Source organism: Adiantum capillus-veneris, chromosome 2 (genome assembly GCF_014529385.1).
Source record: "Adiantum capillus-veneris isolate H3 chromosome 2, ASM1452938v2, whole genome shotgun sequence".
NCBI lineage: Eukaryota > Viridiplantae > Streptophyta > Polypodiopsida > Polypodiales > Pteridaceae > Adiantum > Adiantum capillus-veneris.
The window spans coordinates 99,677,925-99,696,041 of NC_140932.1; the positions used below are offsets into that span (position 1 = coordinate 99,677,925).

General features: G+C 48.1%; 1 protein-coding gene across 2 annotated transcripts in view; it reads right to left on the bottom strand.

Moving 5' to 3' along the window:
* Positions 1-18,117, bottom strand: part of LOC147463280 (putative cytosolic oligopeptidase A) — a 78,608-nt gene that overhangs the window by 21,230 nt on the left and 39,261 nt on the right. For both annotated transcript variants that reach the window (XR_015185026.1, XM_086487880.1), the window contains exons 8-11: positions 6,710-6,831; positions 6,306-6,413; positions 5,982-6,227; positions 5,745-5,890 (exon numbers count right to left, since the gene is read on the bottom strand). Coding sequence is in view for 1 of the 2 variants with exons in the window: in XM_086487880.1 (XP_086344006.1) it covers positions 5,745-5,890; positions 5,982-6,227; positions 6,306-6,413; positions 6,710-6,831 (622 nt within the window). In the remaining variant the exon portion in view is untranslated. The remainder of the gene's footprint in view (positions 1-5,744; positions 5,891-5,981; positions 6,228-6,305; positions 6,414-6,709; positions 6,832-18,117) is intronic.

Sequence of the window (18,117 nt, forward strand, 5' to 3'; positions counted from 1 at the left end):
GAAGACTGACTTCACTGTTTTATAGCGATGACGTGCTACATACAATAAAACTAAGTCACCTTCTTTAAATTCTGCATATCGACGATGCTTATTTGCTTGCTTCTGATAACTTTGTTGAACATGAACCAATTTTTCTCGAATCTGTAGGACATCTTGCATTTCTTGAACCAATTGATCTGCTAACGCTACTTCGTGTTGAAGAACAAAGTTTGTAGGCACAAGAGGAGTATATCCATACGCTGCTTGAAATGGTGTCATTCGAGTTACCGAATGAAGAGAATTATTATAAGCAAACTCCACAAGTGGCAAATAATCCTCCCAAGATGCTAATCGAGTCTAAATGTAATGTCGAAGCATCTCTTCCAGAATTTGGTTTACTCTTTCTGTTTGCCTATCTGTTTGAGGATGGTAAGCTGAACTGAACAATAGATCGGTGCCAAGAGACTTGAATAGAGAGGTCCAAAAGTGTCTTGTAAAGTTCGGATCTCTATCGGATATGATGGATTTTGGTAATCCATGCAATTTGAAAATATGTTGTACGAACAGTGTTGCAACATCCGGAGCAAAAACTGTTTTCTTGCAAGGAATAAAATGCGCCATTTTGAACAATGGATCAACTACCACAAGAATTTGAGCATTGCCTTTAGGTGATCGAGGCAAAGTGGTAATAAAATCCATGTTGAAACCTTGAGGTAACTATCGAGAAGCTTTCATGATCTGACATGAGTGACAAGCTTTTACAAACTTGATAACATCTGCTTGCATTTGCGGCCAAAAATATATTGCTGACAAAAGCCGATATATTTTGTTAACTCCAGGATGTGCAGCAAAAGGTACTTCATGATGTTCCTGTATCAAAATCTTCCTCAAAGATCCTTTGTGTGGAACACAAATACGATCCTTATAGTAGAGTAACTTATCCACAATTGTATATGCTGCAAACATATTCATCTCTGAAGGAGTGGGACTTAGAGATTTGAGGGCTCGAAAAACATCTCCAAAGTCCTTATCTGTCAAATATTCATTCTTGAAACATGCAAGAATTTCCATGTGCACATCTGTTATGGCAAAATTTATTGCTTGAGGCATGCGGCTCAAAGCATCTCTCACCACATTTTGTACACCAGGCATATACTAAATCACCATATGAAAATTTGCCAAAAATTCAACCCATCTTCCTTGACGAGAATTCATCACTGGTTGAGTAAAAATATACGTCAAAGACTGATATCTGTTTTAACCACTGAATCTGTGTCAAGAAGGTAAAGTTTCCAAGTGCGATAAGCATGTACGATAGCCAAAAATTCCTTATCATATATTGGGTATCGCATCTGAATTGCTGAAATTTTCGACTGTCAAAAGCAATGACACGATCATTTTGCATGAAAACGCCACCTGATGCTTGATCAGAAGCATCGATCATCACATCAAATGGTTGAGTACGATCTGCGATTGCTAAGACGGGAGTTGTCGTCAATGCATGCTTAAGATCATTGAAAAACTTATCTGCTTCAGGAGTCCAATGTAGCTTATCCTTCTTTGTCAATTCCGTCAGAGAAGAAGCACTATCTGAGAACTTATGAACTTTGGTGTGATAAAAATTAGCAAGACCCAAGAAAGATCGCACATCTGTAATAGTGAGAGGTAAAGGCCAGTCAACAATGACCTTAATCTTCTTTGGATCCACTGCAATCCCTGTAGCAGAAATCACATGTCCAAGGTCTTCCACGTGATCCTTGAAAAACTCGCTTTTCTTCTTGTTGATGTACAACACATCTGTACGTAATGTCTCAAAGACAATCTACAAGTGTTCTTTGTGATTTGCCATGGTTTTCCTAAAGATAAGGATGTCGTCGAGGTACACGATCACAAATTATCCAAATAAGGGCCAAAAATTTCATTCATCAAGGTCGTGAAGGTTGTTGGGGCATTGGTTAAACCAAAAGGAATGACCAGAAATTCATAATGACCATACTTTGTCCAAAAAGCTGTTTTGTATTCATCGCCAATTCTAATGCGAATCTGGTGATAACCTGACTTCAGATCGATCCTGGAATAGACCCTTGAACCCAATAGTTGATCAAAGAGTTCATCGATGCGAGGTAAAGAAAATTTGTTTTTTATCTTCAGCTTATTGAGAGCACGATAATCAATGCAAAGACGAATGGAGCCATCCTTCTTTTTCACCAATAAGATTGGAGCGCCAAAAGGACTTTTGCTGGGACGGATATGACCTTTATCCAATAAATCTTCCAATTGTCGCTAAATTTCTTGAGATTCTGAATATGAAACGCGATAAGGAGCTCGAACTGGAGGAGGTTGTCCGGGAATCAAATCGATGGTATGATCCACAGGACGACGAGGAGGTAAAGTAGCTCATCTGGAAATAAGTCAATGAATGGTTTAAAGAAGGGCTATTGCAAGTAAGCAGTGGGGGTGATGTTGAGGATTTTGATGTTTCTTCCGTTTCTGCTTCTTTTTCTCGCAACATAACCAAGGCTATTGCACAATCACGCTTGCGAACCAAACGCTTAACTTGTAAAGCTGAGACCAAGGTGATAGGCTTTGCATTAAAAAGACCACGGAGTTCCACTTCTCGATGATCATGATAAAGCCGAATGGAATGATCTCTGAAATTGATGACAGGATCATACCGGTATAGCCAAGATTGACCAAGAATCATGTCGTGGTGTGATAAGGGCATTACTGCAAAGCTTAACTGATCCTGGTAATCCTAAATTTGAAATTGTAATTGTTGAAGTTTCCTGTTGCAGTTCAAAAATGAACCATCTGCAAGTTCCACTTGAAAAGCTTTCAAACTCTGTTGGCTTGGTAGGTGAAGCTTGCTAACTAAAGAAGTGCTGGCAAAATTTGTGGAACATCCACTATCCACGAGCACATTGATTGGATGTTGACCAATGAAACCAAGAAGACTGAGCACCTGGTTGGAAAGATCAATAGGAACTGAGGTGCGATTATGGGCATTTAGCATTAAGGCTCTACCCGCTTTGGATACTCGAATCGCACGAACTGCCTGTTTGCTTTTGTCGTTTATAGGAGGTGGACAGTGTTCTAAATCTGTACATGACTCCATATTTGAATTTTGCCGTATATTTTAAGGGTTTGGATGCTTCGGGCATTCATACCACCTCTATGGACCACCACAAATTGTGCACAATCTTGTGCGGTTGGACTGAGAGGTGGAGGTAGCCGATCAAGAGGCTTGTTGCTCTGCTGAACCGTTACGACAACCGTTACGTCAGCGGTCGGACCGAAACTGTCCTCGATTCCAATTGTTGTTGCTAGAAGAGGAACTGTTATATGAAGTTGTTGCTTGTCCAGAGAACCAAGGCCGAAAAGACTGTTGTCTAGAAAATTGTTGTCCAGAAGACTGAGGCTGCTGTAGTGAGCGCTGATTAGGATTAAAGTTGCTTGGGCGACCACGTTGAGAAAAGCGGCCACTGGTTGAAGATTGATTGCCCATAAATGAGGTCCGTGTTGGACTGCGATTGTCTCCAAGCCATTCGACATAAGCAATGGCAGCATCCAGTGTAGTTGGGTTAAACTTTTGCACATCATCCTTCAGGTTGGGTTCTAGTCCATCGATAAAACTGTGTAGTTTATCCGATGAACTGAGGGTCTATATCTCCAGAGTTAGCCCTTGGAACTCTGTGATATACGCGGCCAAGGAACCTGTTTGGTTCAGGCGGCGGAGAGCAAACCGGGCATGAAAGTCCGCATTCGCAGGTTCAAATGCTTTGCGAATGGAGAGTCGGAATTTGTCCCATGAAGGGGTGTGTTTACCGTCAGCAACTCTACGTTGCCACCACAGGAACGTTGTATCTTTTAATAATGAACTGGCCAATGCAACTTTCTTACTTTCCACCAAGTCCGTATTGGACAGGTAGACCTCCATCTTAAATATCCATTGGCCTAGCACGCGCTCGTCGCGGCGACCATTGTATGGTTCTGGCAACTTAACATCGAGCTTCTTGTGCGGAATTAAAAATTTTATAAAGAAGCTGTAATTCATTATTGTCTACCTCTGCTGTAGAATCTGGTTCGTCTTCGTGTGCGTCCACTGAAGCTTCTGAAGAAGAAGGTGAAGTAGCAGAAGGGTTTGCTCGAGAAGAAGTATGTGTCTACTGCATCTGCTCCAAACGAGTGTTGAGGGAAGCAAGACTTGTTGTAAAAGTCTGTTGTAAAGCTTCCATTTGTTCCTTGAGGAGAGCAAGTATCGGTGTCTGCTAGCCATCTTCTTCTACTTGGGACGTCGACATAATTCTGCCTCAGAGAGAGTACCGAGGAGAAGCTGGAGAAGTATGGGGCATGTAGACAGGAGAAGCCGCTACTAAAGATTCGTCGAACTCTGCAATGAAATCTGGATCCAAGTCCGAATCCTCGAGATCCTCGATCTCGTCCAATGGAGGTGTTTCTTCTGAAGCGGGCGTCAAAGGTGTATAATCTAGAATAAGAATCTCGCTGTGAACACCCACCAACGGCTAAAGTGAAATAATATTGTTGATCACGTCCACTCTGCACTCTGTCAGTGAGTAGACGAGATGAGGGTTCCGACCAAGGAAGTACTCGTAGTGCTGAAGATGTTGCGGCTCGCACATCAGAACAATATGCCACACCACCCAAGTCTGGAACTGTGTCGAGTGGCGGTGGATGACGTATAATAGGTACTGTTGCGGAGCCGATACAACCTGGGGTACTGGAACTGGTATCTCTGCTGAAACGGGAGTGTTTTCGGAAACTGGAGCGTTCACAGGAACAGGGTCGGGCTCCGGCTTATCTGGAATGACAATAATGTCCGATTCCGGAGTATCGGAAATAGTCGTAGATTGTTTCGAAGTGGTGAATTCCAATTACAGGTTTATCTGTGAAATTACTTTATGTCATAAAGTACAATAAAGTTAAACAACATATAGATCGGGTGAAAGCCAAAGTTTAGCGCCCTTTAGTAAGGCTACAGGCCGGTTTCATCAGCAAGCTCATGAGATGCCTTTTGAGCACGGGCCTACATGGTGTCAACCAATTGTTTTTTGATATCCACAACACAAGTAACACAATTGTGCTGTTAAAATTTACTGTGTCCACATAGAAGTATTGCCACACCTCTTTATTTTACCCACACCTTGTAAAACCTCCATTTACGTTTTTGCTTTTGGTAAAGCCCCAGCTTGAACACTAGAGGAGGTTATAATGTCATCTTTGATGCCTAGAAGATTGCTTAGATCTATTTCTAAGTACAAATTGAATAGTTTTCATATGAAAGGCAAGGCACCCAACATTAACTTGCCAAGTTCCATTCCAATTCCAGGTAGCATGGTTGGTCTAGAGTATGCCATCATCTGTATAGGAGTACCATTTTTCTTTAAATTTGGCTAACAACATTCTGAATACGTAAGCGATATGCTGTGTCCGCTCATGAAAATGCTCGTACTTTGGACATGCAATACACACAAACCTCAGCACCTATGAAAAGGTGGAGGTCATGTAGGGTTCCGAGAATGTACATTCATCCTCCTCAAACAGGGTCTGTCTATGAGGTCTAGCACATGATACCTTGTAGAGTGTGTCTAATCCCACTCTAAGATCTACCTTGTAGCACAAGATGTCCAGTTTAGTCATAATGGTTCATTCAAAAGCCTGTCAGACTCTCCTCTCCGTAGCTTGTCATTATTATACTACTGTCTATGCTGTATGGAAAAAAGAATCCACTTTGAAAAAATCAATACCTGTGGTAGCACCAATTTTCCATAAACTGAGATGGAAGTTCTACAGCATCCCACTCCACCCCCCTGATTCCAGCAACTAAACCTTCATCTTGCCTAGTGAGCATATGTTGCAAAGCATGCCCGAACTCGTGGAAAACCGTCTCTACCTGATACATTAAAGAACAAAGCCTTTTAAGAGGCCCCAACACAACAATTCACAAGGCACCTACCAAAACAAAGCATTTCCCCACATTGTACCTCACGAAATGTCATCAGGCTTGGCTTGGTTCCCACAGGAGGAGTTTGGTTACAAACCATGTGGGCAACAGCTAACCTTGCACGCTTGCCCTTGGGTGCCAGTAGCCTGCTACGACCAACAACCTCATCCATCCAAGCACCGCCTCTCTTCTCTGCAGGCCTTGAATAAGGATCGAAATAGAAGTAGGAAATCGTCTCACCATTTAAATCATTGACCTTGAAAAACCGAACATCTGGATGCCAAACCTGCAATCAAACCCAGAACGTGGCAATTAAAAACTTGATGAAGTTTACAAAACAAAGAAATCTATAACGAAGCCTTACTGGAGCAAGGCCGTCGGCTGCTTCAATGTTCACCCCAAATATGGTTTTAGCAAGCCCAAAGAGGCCATCAATAACCCTTGGTAAAGAGAAAAATGGCCTCAGTTCTTCCTGACATTAGCACAGTAAAGTGACCAATAAATGAGCAGCTTAATGTAATCATAGCACAAAAATGCAACGTATGATCATACTTGCCCTGAAAATTATAATATATCCTCAAAACAGAGACATGCATATTGTCCATTCGCACAGGCAACACATGCTGTATGAGTAAATGGAGTCCTACGTTAATCCATGTGCCTAAACATACAAATGGAATAGGTAACATCGACTGGTAAAAGGACATAAGTGACTTTATCTATGCTTCCCTTGTGATTTTGAACCTTATAATCCTTTCAGTAGCACACCTCATTGATGGTATATTTTGCTTCTCGAAGACGCTCACTCCAAAAGTTGACATCCCACTGACGCATGTTTTCTCCCTCCTCTGCACCTTGCTCTTTTGCAAACACCTTCAGGTCTTCCAGATCTGAAAGCCATAAGTTTAATGTTCACCAACCATATAAAGCAAGATAGTTCTGGTGCATATACATCCCCACTGATAAGAGCCATGTAAAGTTAGCAAAACTACGACACAAAGACCTCCCAAAAGGAAAAAAGAAACTAAGTGTTATCTGATTCTTAACAATTTCAATGGGAGATATGCCAAACAAGAATTTATGAAAGAAATGAAAAGCGAAACAGTTGGATCCACTACAAACATTACTTTCTTCAACTATTTGGCCAAAATTTTATAGGTGACCTCCTCTTGCCCCTTTACCTCACCCCCTTACTATCCACTATAAACCTAACTCCTCAATTTCCTCCTTAAGATCGTCTCTTTGCCGAGGGCATTCTAAGAAAAGAGGGTTCTTTTAAAGAGGTGGCAGTGCCACATAAAGGTTTCCCGCCAGTCGCTCCTGATCTCCAGCTTCGCATCGGATAAATGCTACACCCGCAAAATAAAGCAAGTATTCAGATTCTGCAATGCTGTTTACCTGCTCCACCCATTGAAGAGGCACCTTGTGAGTGTGGTGCTCCACATTAGAGGTTAATCCAACATCCCAGAAAAGTGAGCAAAGAGAATATGTGTATGAGGTCGATGTCCAAAGATGGGACGGCCCACAAAAAAACAACCCCTATCAGGCCAACGGAACATGCCCTTTGGGAGGTCAAACCTCTCATCAATTGAATGCAAAGATCTCAAGAAGAAAAGCTCTAGAGTCTGCAATGCTGTTTACCTGCTCTACCCATTGCAGAGGCACCTTGTGAGTGTGGTGCTCCACATTAGAGGTTAATCCAACATCCCAGAAAAGTGAGCAAAGAGAAAATGTGTATGGGGTCGATGTCCAAAGATGGACAGCCCACAAAACAGCAACCCCTATCAGGCCAACGGAACGTGCCTTTTGGGAGGTCAAACCTCTCATCACTTGAATGCAAAGATCTCAAAAAGAAAAGCTTTAGGAGTGGTGCTAAGGAGTCAGGAGGTCTTACTGCTCTTCTCATATTTTGCAGTTTTTTTGGATTTGATTGAATTGCTAGTAATAAGTTAGCATTTACGCCTAGAATTCAAGCACCTGAATGCCAAACTCCTCCAAGCTGCTCAGCTGGGGTTTTGAAACCACACCCCCAAAACCAGCTGAGCTACCACTCGGTGATTACCCAAATATAGTTGCATTGCGAGGAAATATACATGTCAAGAGCAACAGGAAGCCTTCACAAGCAAAAATGAAAAGAACCATGCAGAGATCCCTAGAAAACCTTCAGCATGATTGCTGCTCATGATCGTAGAGCAACAACTAAACAAGACTTTTGACAAAAAAACAGGGTGAGGGTGAAGTCTCCCAAAAAAGAACATTACAAAATAACATTTTCCTTTGTTTGGGAAAACATACAAATCATTCATCTTGGAAATCATAAGCTTCACCCAAAAAATCAATGAATGATGAACTGTCACTACTGGATCCCCTAGTAGATAATAGAAACCTACACCTCAATTTCAACCTTGAAAACATAAATGCTAATACCTTCCCTTTACATTAGTCAAAAAACATAGTTTTCCAAATTAACTTGACACCTCCTTTTGAAAAAACGGCTCGCTGCTGCCGCCGCGCCCCCCCCCCCCCCCCCCCCCCCCCCCCCCCCCTCTCGCCATCGCTGCCCTCCCCCCCCTGCCCTCGCGCGCCCTGTGCCTGCAGCTGCTGCTCGCAGCCCCTCAGCGTGCCCCCCCTCCCCACCCGCTGTGCCACCCAGCCCGCCCGCTGCCTCTGCCGCTCAGCCCGCTACCCCTCTGCCGCTGCCATATCCGCATTGCCCCCCCCCCACCCCCCCGCGCGGCCTCCTTTGTTTTTTTTTTTTTTTTCGCCTTCCTTCCCGAAGATTTCCTTCAGCTGGCATTGGCAGTACTCCTCCTGGGACAGTGCTCGTCAAGGTCGTTGACAGCGTTATCTCTCTTTCCTCCTTTCCGACACAGCAGTAGACACAGATGGAGGCTCCAGCTCCGCCACAGAGCCCGAAGCCCCCTCGCCCGACCCCGCTGAGCCCACCATTCGACTTGCTCTTTCACCGCCGGCAGAGCAAGCGAGCCTAGCCGCAGAGGTAGAGCGCTTGCAGGCGACGTCGGTCATCTGCAAGATTCTCGGCACCCGACCTAGCAGAGGAGAGCTGCGAGACCTTCTCAAGGCCCGCCTTCTCGCAGAGGTGGGCAAGATCTTGGATGTACAGATCCTCGGACGGGGTTACTATCAGATCGAGTTTGAGACCTCCGAGATGGCGGCCAAGGTCATAGCTATGAGTCCATTGGCCTTCCGAGCATCACGTGCCCACTTTCGACAGTGGCGACATGGTTTTGACCCGACTTCGGATGTTCTAGTGGAGGAGGCAGACATCCCCATCTCAGTCTGCTTTCCGGGTTTACGGAGGGAGTACCTACCACTTGTTTCCAGGATCGGCTCCGCCATCGGAACTGTCCTGGAGACACCTCGTACGGCAGCATCAGTAGCTGCCAAGGCGGCTGGCATCCCCTCAGTTCGAGTTTTGGTCAGAGATACCCACACGCTCCCGAAGGTCATCCTTCTGCCTCGGGTGAGTGGGAGTTGGTTTAGACAGAGTGTGGAGTACTCGGGCCTCCCGAACCAGTGCTTCATTTGCCGACAGATGGGCCACCTAGCGAAGGCCTGTCCACAGAGGAGGCCGCGACCTGCACCACAGCCTCAGCCCCAGCCTGCCAGGGCTAGGCCGCAGCCACAATCAGCGGCACAGCGCACAGATTCAGAGCCACCCTCCGAGCCTGGGGCTCCAGCGGAGGAGGGGTGGCAAGAGGCCCGTGGCCGCGTCGACGCCAGGGGCCACAGTGACAGCCTAGCACTCAGAGTGGCCCCCACGTGCCTACTCAGCAGTAGTGGGTTCCCACGGGGAACCGCTTTGGTCCTCTTGAGCAGGAGTCCCCTACGCCAGCCTCCACCTCCGCTTCTCCCTCGACAGCCGCTTCCCCTTCAGAGTTTCCCTCCTCCTCCTCATTTTCCTCCCCCTCGCCTGCTCTCGTCGCCTCTCCACCTCGCCCCTCTTCCTCTGTCGCCCCATCCCACCCCTCTTCTACTCCGCTCCCCCCAGCTCCTTCTCCCCCCGCCCCCCCTCCTGCTCCAGTTCCACAGTCGACTCAGGAGACTGGTCCCTCTCCGGCGGCTAGGAGATCTCTTGGCAGCGCTTTTGCCACGAGTCGCCTAGCGAGAGAGGGTCAGCCCTTCTTGCGGCCCCCTCTGCAGATTCAGACATCTTCCCTTGCAGCTATCCCTCCTGGTCTGACGAGCATTGACATCCGACGCTGCTGGGACTTCTTCGACTACGGGTTCACTCGCTTTCTCGGTGATTCCGCAGCAGACCACGAGGCAGCTTGCTTCAGGGTCCATGCTTTGTTCCTAGCCACTAGGGGGACAGAGGCCTTGGACTCAGCAGTTGGTTTCTCCTTCCCCCTCTGTAGTAGGGCCGAGACAGAGTGGTCCCTCGAGTCAGTGTTGGGATGGTTGCATACACAGGTTCTCGAGTTCTCTCATCACATGGGAGAACTTGGAGTTACAGATTTGCTGCAGACTTTGTGGCCATTGGCCAAGTTTGCGGTGACACCCCCAGACACAACAGGATGTAGGCACATTGTGGTGTACTTCTTTGCGGATACGTAGTGTTTGCCTTGCTATGTATACATTCATGAGGACTCCTGGACAGAGGAGGTTGCTTTACCCACGGCTCGCTCTGCTTGGGCTTGGGCTTGGGCTTGGCACTCACTGCAGTCTCGCCTATCTAGAGGACGCTCGGATGCGGACTACTCCCCATCCAAGCCAGCCTCGAAGATAGCACGTCTTGTTGTTGCGGCACCATCTGTTCTCTCTCGCTCACCATGAGGATCGTCTCATGGAACGTGCAAGGACTAGGTGGGCCCCAGTTTCAGCGACAGCGGGGCCGATTGCGTCAGGAGCTTCAGTGTTGCCTTGTGGGAGGAGAGATTGATCTCCTTATGCTTCAGGAGCACCATCTGTGTGAGAGCCGCATTTTGCGTGGACGATATGATACCTTTTGGTTAGCTGCTTTTTGACCTGGAGGCATCCAGGGTGGGGTATGTATGACTATTGCGGATTCATTGCAGCAGGCCATTGTGGGCAGAGGGATTATTGTGCCAGGCAGGGCTCAGTGGATTACTATGCAAGTTTAGGGTGGCCTTGTGGGCTTCATGAACATGTATGCGCCCAATGTGGCGAGTGCTCGTGCAGAGTTTTGGTCACAGATTGTTGAGTCTTCGCCGCAGGCCGACCATTGATGTGTAGGAGGGGACTTCAACATGACAGGATTGGAGGCAGCCATGCTACTGTGCATGGAATCGAGTTAGCAGCTTGGGCATAGTTACCCGGAACGCGGAACGGGAACGGCAACGGGATCCCCGCGGAACGGGGGAACGGCTAGGGGTCCGGAACGGGAACGTCGCGGAACGGGAGGTATAAAAAACACCCAAATAGTGCAATTTTTAGCTCCTTGTGTTTAAATACAAGGAGTATTAGAGTGCTTTCACTCTAATACTCACAAAAAACTCGTTTTGAAGACCATTAACCCTTGCTATGACTAGATGATGAGAGAGAGAGAGAGAGAGAGAGAGAGGGAGAGATTTGAGAGAGTGGGAGGGAGAGGAAGAGAGCTTGAAGGCTTGAAGCCTTGAGCCTTGAGAGAGTGAGTCTTGAGAGGGAGAGATCTTGAGAGTGAGAGGGAGAGAGCTTGAGCCTTGAGGATTAGCTTGTGAAGAGAAAGGGGGAGGGGGGTGCATTTTATGAGTCCTTGAGGCCTTGCACACTTTCAAAAGAAGCCCAAACATTTACTTCAATTTTTTCAATTTTTGCCAAATTTGTTTGTAGCCGTTGGCCGTTCCAGGGGCATTCCGGAACGGTCCGGGGGCGTTTTGGAACGTTTCGGAACGGCCGTTCCGGTTTGCATTGGCCACCCGGAACGTCAGACATTCCGGGACGTTCCGGAACGTTCGGGAAGGGAACTGCCCCCCGGAACGCCGGAACGGGGGCTAGGGGGCGTTCCCCGGTAACTATGAGCTTGGGAGAGGTTGTGTATGACTTTGAGGGTCTCGGATACATGGCAGCACTCTGGCTTTGTGAGGCCTCCAGCCAGTCTTGCCTTCTCTAGATCGGACCGCAGAGTCGGAGGAGTGAATCTATAGCGGATAGATCGCTTCTACACTAGTGACCACCTCAGTGACTTGGGGGGATCAGTGGGCATCTTGGTAGGGACATCCTTCTCGGACCATGCACCAATGATCCTCACAGTGGCAGACAGGCAGAGAAGTGGGAGCACGATGCTTCGCATCCCAGAGCAGGTCTTGTTGGACTCAGCACTCAGAGAGAGGGTAGAGGCTCTCTGGACAGAGGGCATGGACAACCAGGTTCCACCTACAGATAGAGTGGCCTTAGGCCTAGCTCAGCTGAGCCACTTTTTTCTTCAGGAGTCTCTGGTTCGCCGGGCTACAGGGAGAGAGGAGGAGCAGCGTCTCAGACGAGGCATTGCTTCACTACAGAGGATGCAGGAGGAGCATCCAGACAGTCCATGGTTGAAGGAGCAATTACAGCATGCTCGACAGGAGCTTGCTAGCACAAAGGAGATGCGTCATGAGTTTACCTTCAACCGACAGGCATCTCAATGGACTCAGGTGGGTGACAAAGTGACTGGGCCTCTTTTTAAGACAGTGGGACCTCGGCACTCGCATGCCAAGATCAATCAGTTGAGGAGACCCGATGGGTCAGTTGCTTGTGAGCACGAGGATATGCGTGCAGTTGCTACTGACTTTTACCGTGAGTTACTGTCAGTTGAACCCCAGTCACAGTGGCAGGATGCATGCAGGGAGCAGGTTTGGGCACAGATGCCTTGTCTTGTGACAGAGGAGATGCGCCAGAGGCTAGAGATGCCACTTCAGCTTGAGGAGCTGCACACGGCTCTTAGGGCCCTCCCTCATGGTAGCTGTCCAGGTGAGGATGGGTTGACTCCCAGCTTTTTCTTGGAGTACTGGGACTTGCTTGGCCCAGATCTTTGTAGTGCCTTTCAGTACATTTTGCACACAGGAGTGATGCCTGATAGCATGAGTGAGGGCCTAATCTACCTCATTCCAAAGGAGGGTGGCTCCTTGGATGAGATTCGACAGTGGCGTCCCATCACCATCGTCAACTCAGCCTACAAAATTCTTGCCAAGGCTCTGAGTTTGAGGATTCATCCACTTTTGGAGAGCCTTATACATGGGACTCAGACAGGTTTTGTCAAGGAACGCAGTATCCTTGACAACATCTTCACTTTCTGGGAGGCTTCTGCCCTAGCACGGCTCCATGGGGAGGACCTTGTGATTCTTCTTCTCGATTTTGAGAAGGCATACGACAGAGTTGACTGGAACTTTCTAGAGGGCACTCTACGCAGGATGGGCTTCTCAGATGCTTGGATGAGAGGGGTGTCAGCTTTGTACAGACAGACTCACAGTCACGTGCTTTTGGCAGGAGGTAGAGGTGAGCGCATCATGCTCACACGCTCGGTCAGACAGGGTTGTCCTCTTGCCCCCTTTCTCTTTCTGTTCTATGTGGAGGCGATGAGCAGATTTTTGGTGTCACAAAAGGTTGGTCTGCGGGGCTTAGCACTCCCTATTCGGGGAGATGAGCTACTGGACGCTAAGTTTGCCGATGACTCAGCCTTGTACTTAGAGGGCCAGGAGGCAAATCTGCACAGATGTGAGCAGGCTTTGGAGACCTTCTGTTGTGCATCGGGCGCACTGATCAACTGGAGAAAGACATTGGCTTTCTCGGTTGGCAGTGCTCCTGTGCCAGATTGGATGCCAGGAGAGGGTTTCAGGTGGATTCCCCCAGGGACTGCAATTCGGTACTTGGGTTTTCAGGTTGGTCTGGACTTGTCCTCTGAGCAGCAGATTGCTCCTCTTCTCCTGTCCATCAGGAGAAAACTGTTACATTGGAGCTCAGCAGGACTTTCGCTGGCTGGTAGAGTAGTAGTTGCCAACCAGGTGTTGTTGGCGATATGTGGTACATCACTTCTTGCTGGATCTTCTCGAGTTCTTGTATGAGCCAGGTACAGAGGCTGATCAGGAACATCCTTTGATCAGGTCGTGACACTCAGATTGCCCGAGCCAAGGTGGCTTGGTCGGTCATCACACTTCCTTGTTCTCCGGGAGGGCTTGGGATCATTGATCCAGCACAACAGAGCAGAGCCCTTCTTCGGAAGTTCGTAGTCAGAGGACTTCTTCCAGGAGAGCAGCCCTAGAAGGAGTTCTTGCTGCAGAGGCTTCGTGCCAGGGTGCCTCAGTCAGGAGGCCCTTGGCAACCTTCGACCAGATGGATCTTTACAGAGTTGCGCCGAGTTGGTTTGAGCAGGAGACTGAAGGACTGCTTCGATGTGAGTTTGCTTCGATCTTGGGAGCTCTTACGGCGTGGCCTGGAGCAGAGACAACTGACGTGCACGGAGGAGCGCCTACGGCAGCCCCTCGTCTGGAACACCATGGTTAGTACTCAAAGAGGCCACTTGGTTGGTAGTCGGCCTCATGTTTCTTGGGGTCCCATGGCAACAGGTCCAGCGAGCTCTCTAGGTGACTAGCTTGAGTTCACAGGTTTGTCAAAGGAGGTGCAGGGTCTACAACGCATGAGAGGGGTGCAGAGCATGTGTCAGGACATCTCAGAGTCAGTTCCAGCAGAGTGGCTCACACCTCTCAAGCCAGTAGCACCCCGGTGGATGGGAGCCTTCACACGACTGGAGGTTCTCATTTCAGTCAAGGCCTGCTCAGAGTTTGTCTCAGCCCTGTTCTTCGAGCAGGGTGGGGGACGACTACAGCATGTTGCAGTAGAGGCCATGCAGGTAGCAGAGTGCTGTTTTCAGAGGATCCGAGTAGTGGGCATCTGTGGGAGGACCTGCGTCATAGACCCTGACCCAGCAGTGCTTGAGACAGGACACTGGAGGCTATGGGCTTCGGAGTGTTGTCCACTGGCACGAGTACAGTGGGATCCTGGTGAGTGGCTATGGAGGGACCCCTTCTTTTCTGCAGACCACCCAGGAGTCCCGTTCTTTCAGTACACTGTTCGACTGGGACGTCATATACTAGCAGCACAGAGAGAGGCCCGCCCCGCTGCAGCACGCCATTGGCAGGAGGAGGGTCTCACAGTCGAGTTCTTGGCAGATGTCACCGAGAGGTGTATTTTTCCTGTTGCCTTCCGTAAATAAGTACTAGATATTTTTATTTATTTTATTTTTACTTGTTTTCCCCGGAACCCTTGAAAAGGTGCAAGTGGACATTGCATGGCCAGTGTGAAACGGCTGCGGCCGAATAGGTTTCTCACAGCGGGAGTCTGGGTCGGTCAGTCTCGCACTGGTCGGGTCAGTTAGCACTGAAACGGCTGCGGCCGAATAGGTTTCTCACAGCGGGAGTCTGGGCCGGTCAGTCTCGCACTGGTCGGGCCAGTTAGCACTGAATTCTGATGAGTATGGAAGCCTGTGTGCGCCAAATGAAGTCTAGGCCACTCGAAAAGTCACTTATAACTTTATAAGTCAGTGGGAACTAGAGAATTAACTCAAAAGGGGCAAACTGGACACATGGCGGGTCCAGGCAGTTTTGCCACTTCCAGCATGAAGAGGGGGTGCCCAATTTGAGAGAGGAGGCTGATTTTGAACACAAGTGACCTACAGTGTGTGTGTGAGTAGTGGGTGCAAGTCTACAGCTTTAATGGAAAGCTTGCCTTCTCCTCTCTCTCATGTAGCGCGATGACTTGCTCTCGTGCATCTCTCTCTCCCCTTTGGCACATATGGTAATGCCCCACTAGTTGGGCTACTCGGTTGAACATGTACAGTTCTGGGGGTTTATGCGCGTTTGCCAAGGCAAGAGCCTTCTGAACAGGAACCGGATTAGCTAATTGCTAATCCCCCACACGTACGCACAGTTCCATCGCGAAAGATTGCGAGTTTGGAGAGTTTTCTCGCGTGAAAACTCGTCCAATTCACAGGGGAACTGTCCCATTGCGTGCGGGAGCCCTTGGGACATGCATAGGTGTGTTCGCTCCGCTAAAAACGATCCGAAACAACGAATTACAGCCTGCTGTGTTTTTCTGCAGGTTTAGGGTTTCGCACCTAAATTGCAAGGGAACCCCGGGGGAGCCTTGCGAGAGCCTTGGGATGCGTTCACAGGCTTTTGGGCACCTGGCAGTGAAAAACAGGGAATTACAGCCCGCTGAATTTCTGTGACAGCTCACTAGAAAGCTTCCAGATAGCGAGGGAATCCGTCCTAGACAGGTGCTATTGACCTACAGGGGTTTTTGCGCCGTTATGCTGCCAAAATCAGGTCGAAAACCTGCGTTTTCAGCCCTCACCAAGTTTGGACAGCTTTGTGAAAGCTTGTGCTAAGTGGTCTGATCGTCTACCTTAATTTGAATAAAGAAATACCGAAAGGGGCGCCAATCTTTGGGGCCTACAGGGTGTCGGTCTCGTGTGCGCAGTGACATTCTAGTCGCTGGACGCAACTGTGTTCTCTTCCCTTCTCAGTGCTCTGTGTAAAGTTAACAGGTGATTGAAATAGTACCGCCCTCTACGTTGTACAGGCCGGTTATATGGTTCCATCGACGGGATAGTCACTTTTTCTTCAAAAAGTGCAGCGTGGATTGTTGTGGGTGAAAGCAACACAGAGCTTGTCGTTATGGCAGAGAAGAGAGACCAAGTACCTGAAGAGGGATCTTCCTCACATGGCACGGAGAAAGTTCCTTCAACTCTTCAAGAAGAGAACAGGTTGTTTAGAACTCAACTGCGTTGCTGCATGGACATGTTTCAGCAGTTGGCTAACAACCCAAGGATGCAAGAGTTCTTACAGACTCCGACACAGGGTTTTCAACCTCCTACACAGGGCATGACTGAGCCGTTGCAGGAAAACGAGATTTCCAATGCGTAGAGGACTCATGATGCTCGAGGGAAAGCCCATGTGGTTGAGCAACTAGCGGTGTCCAATGATCCAAAGCAGCTTGCTTTAGCTGGACAGGAACCGTTTGTGAATGGTCAAGGGAGTAATGAACACGCTATGCGTCAGACCCTTCCATTACCTAATACTTATCCTGGTTATTTTGGAGGTGGTTCAGTGTTTCAAGCTATGGCTGGACCTTCCACAGGTTATATGCCAGGGAATGAGTTCGGGACAATGCAAATAGGCATGGGTAACCCTATGTACACGAACATGGGTGTCCAACCAGGTTTTCAGGGTGCCTATGGCTAGTTTCGAGTGCCTGGAACACAATTTGGTATGGCTGGTTTTTCGCAGCCATACATACCAAATGCAGATACCACAGGTAAAACAGTTGATGCGAGTGCTGGAATGAACAATCATGGAGCACCACTGTTACAGGCACCTGTTTATGATAATGTGGCTCCTTTGAGTCAGCTTAAGGATTACAAGGAAGGTAGGCAGGGAGTGAAGTTTGAAACTTTCAGAGGAACTGAGGATCAATTGAAGGCTTTGACCTTCATACAGCAGTTCGATGCAGCTTATGCTGGAGGAAACTTCACGGAATCTTCAAAGATACGCAAGGCTGACACTTTCTTGAAAGGGAATGCGCTTAATGGTGGACCGCATTGTTGAACCGGGGTCAAGCCCCAACAACGTGGGTCCAATTCAAACAGCTTTTTGCGCCTGCATGGTTGACAAACACTTTTGAAGTGGATGTGATGACAGAATGGCACGAGTTGAATGTGCGAACTTGGAAGAGTACAATAAACAGTTTTGGGCCGCACTACTGCCAGTCACCTCTTACAGGTTTGTGCCATTGTCAGAACAAGTTGAGAAGTACTGTTGCGGATTGCCCAAGAAAATCAGGCACTACTGCACAAAGACTACTGTCATGAATATGTTTCAGTTGATAGAGAATGCAAGAGTGGCCAGCAATCTCTCGAAGGGAGATTCCGATGGATTTAATAGCCACAAGAAAGGGTCCCAGGGCAAACAGTTTTCAGCCAAGGGCAATGTTGCAGCAAAGCCTTCTGAGCCTCCCACAAAGAAGCCCTCCACTGAAGAAGGTGATACGTACAAGAAGCAGTCTAAGTCTTCTTCGGGACGAGGACAAGGACAAAAGAGGCATTTTTCTGGCAAAACTTTTGAAGAATGGAAAGCTCTTAAGGAGGCCAAGAAATGCTACATTTGTGAACAGGAAGGACATTTTGCAAATGAATGCCCACAGAAGAAGTCACAGGATAAGGATGACAAGTCGGACCATAA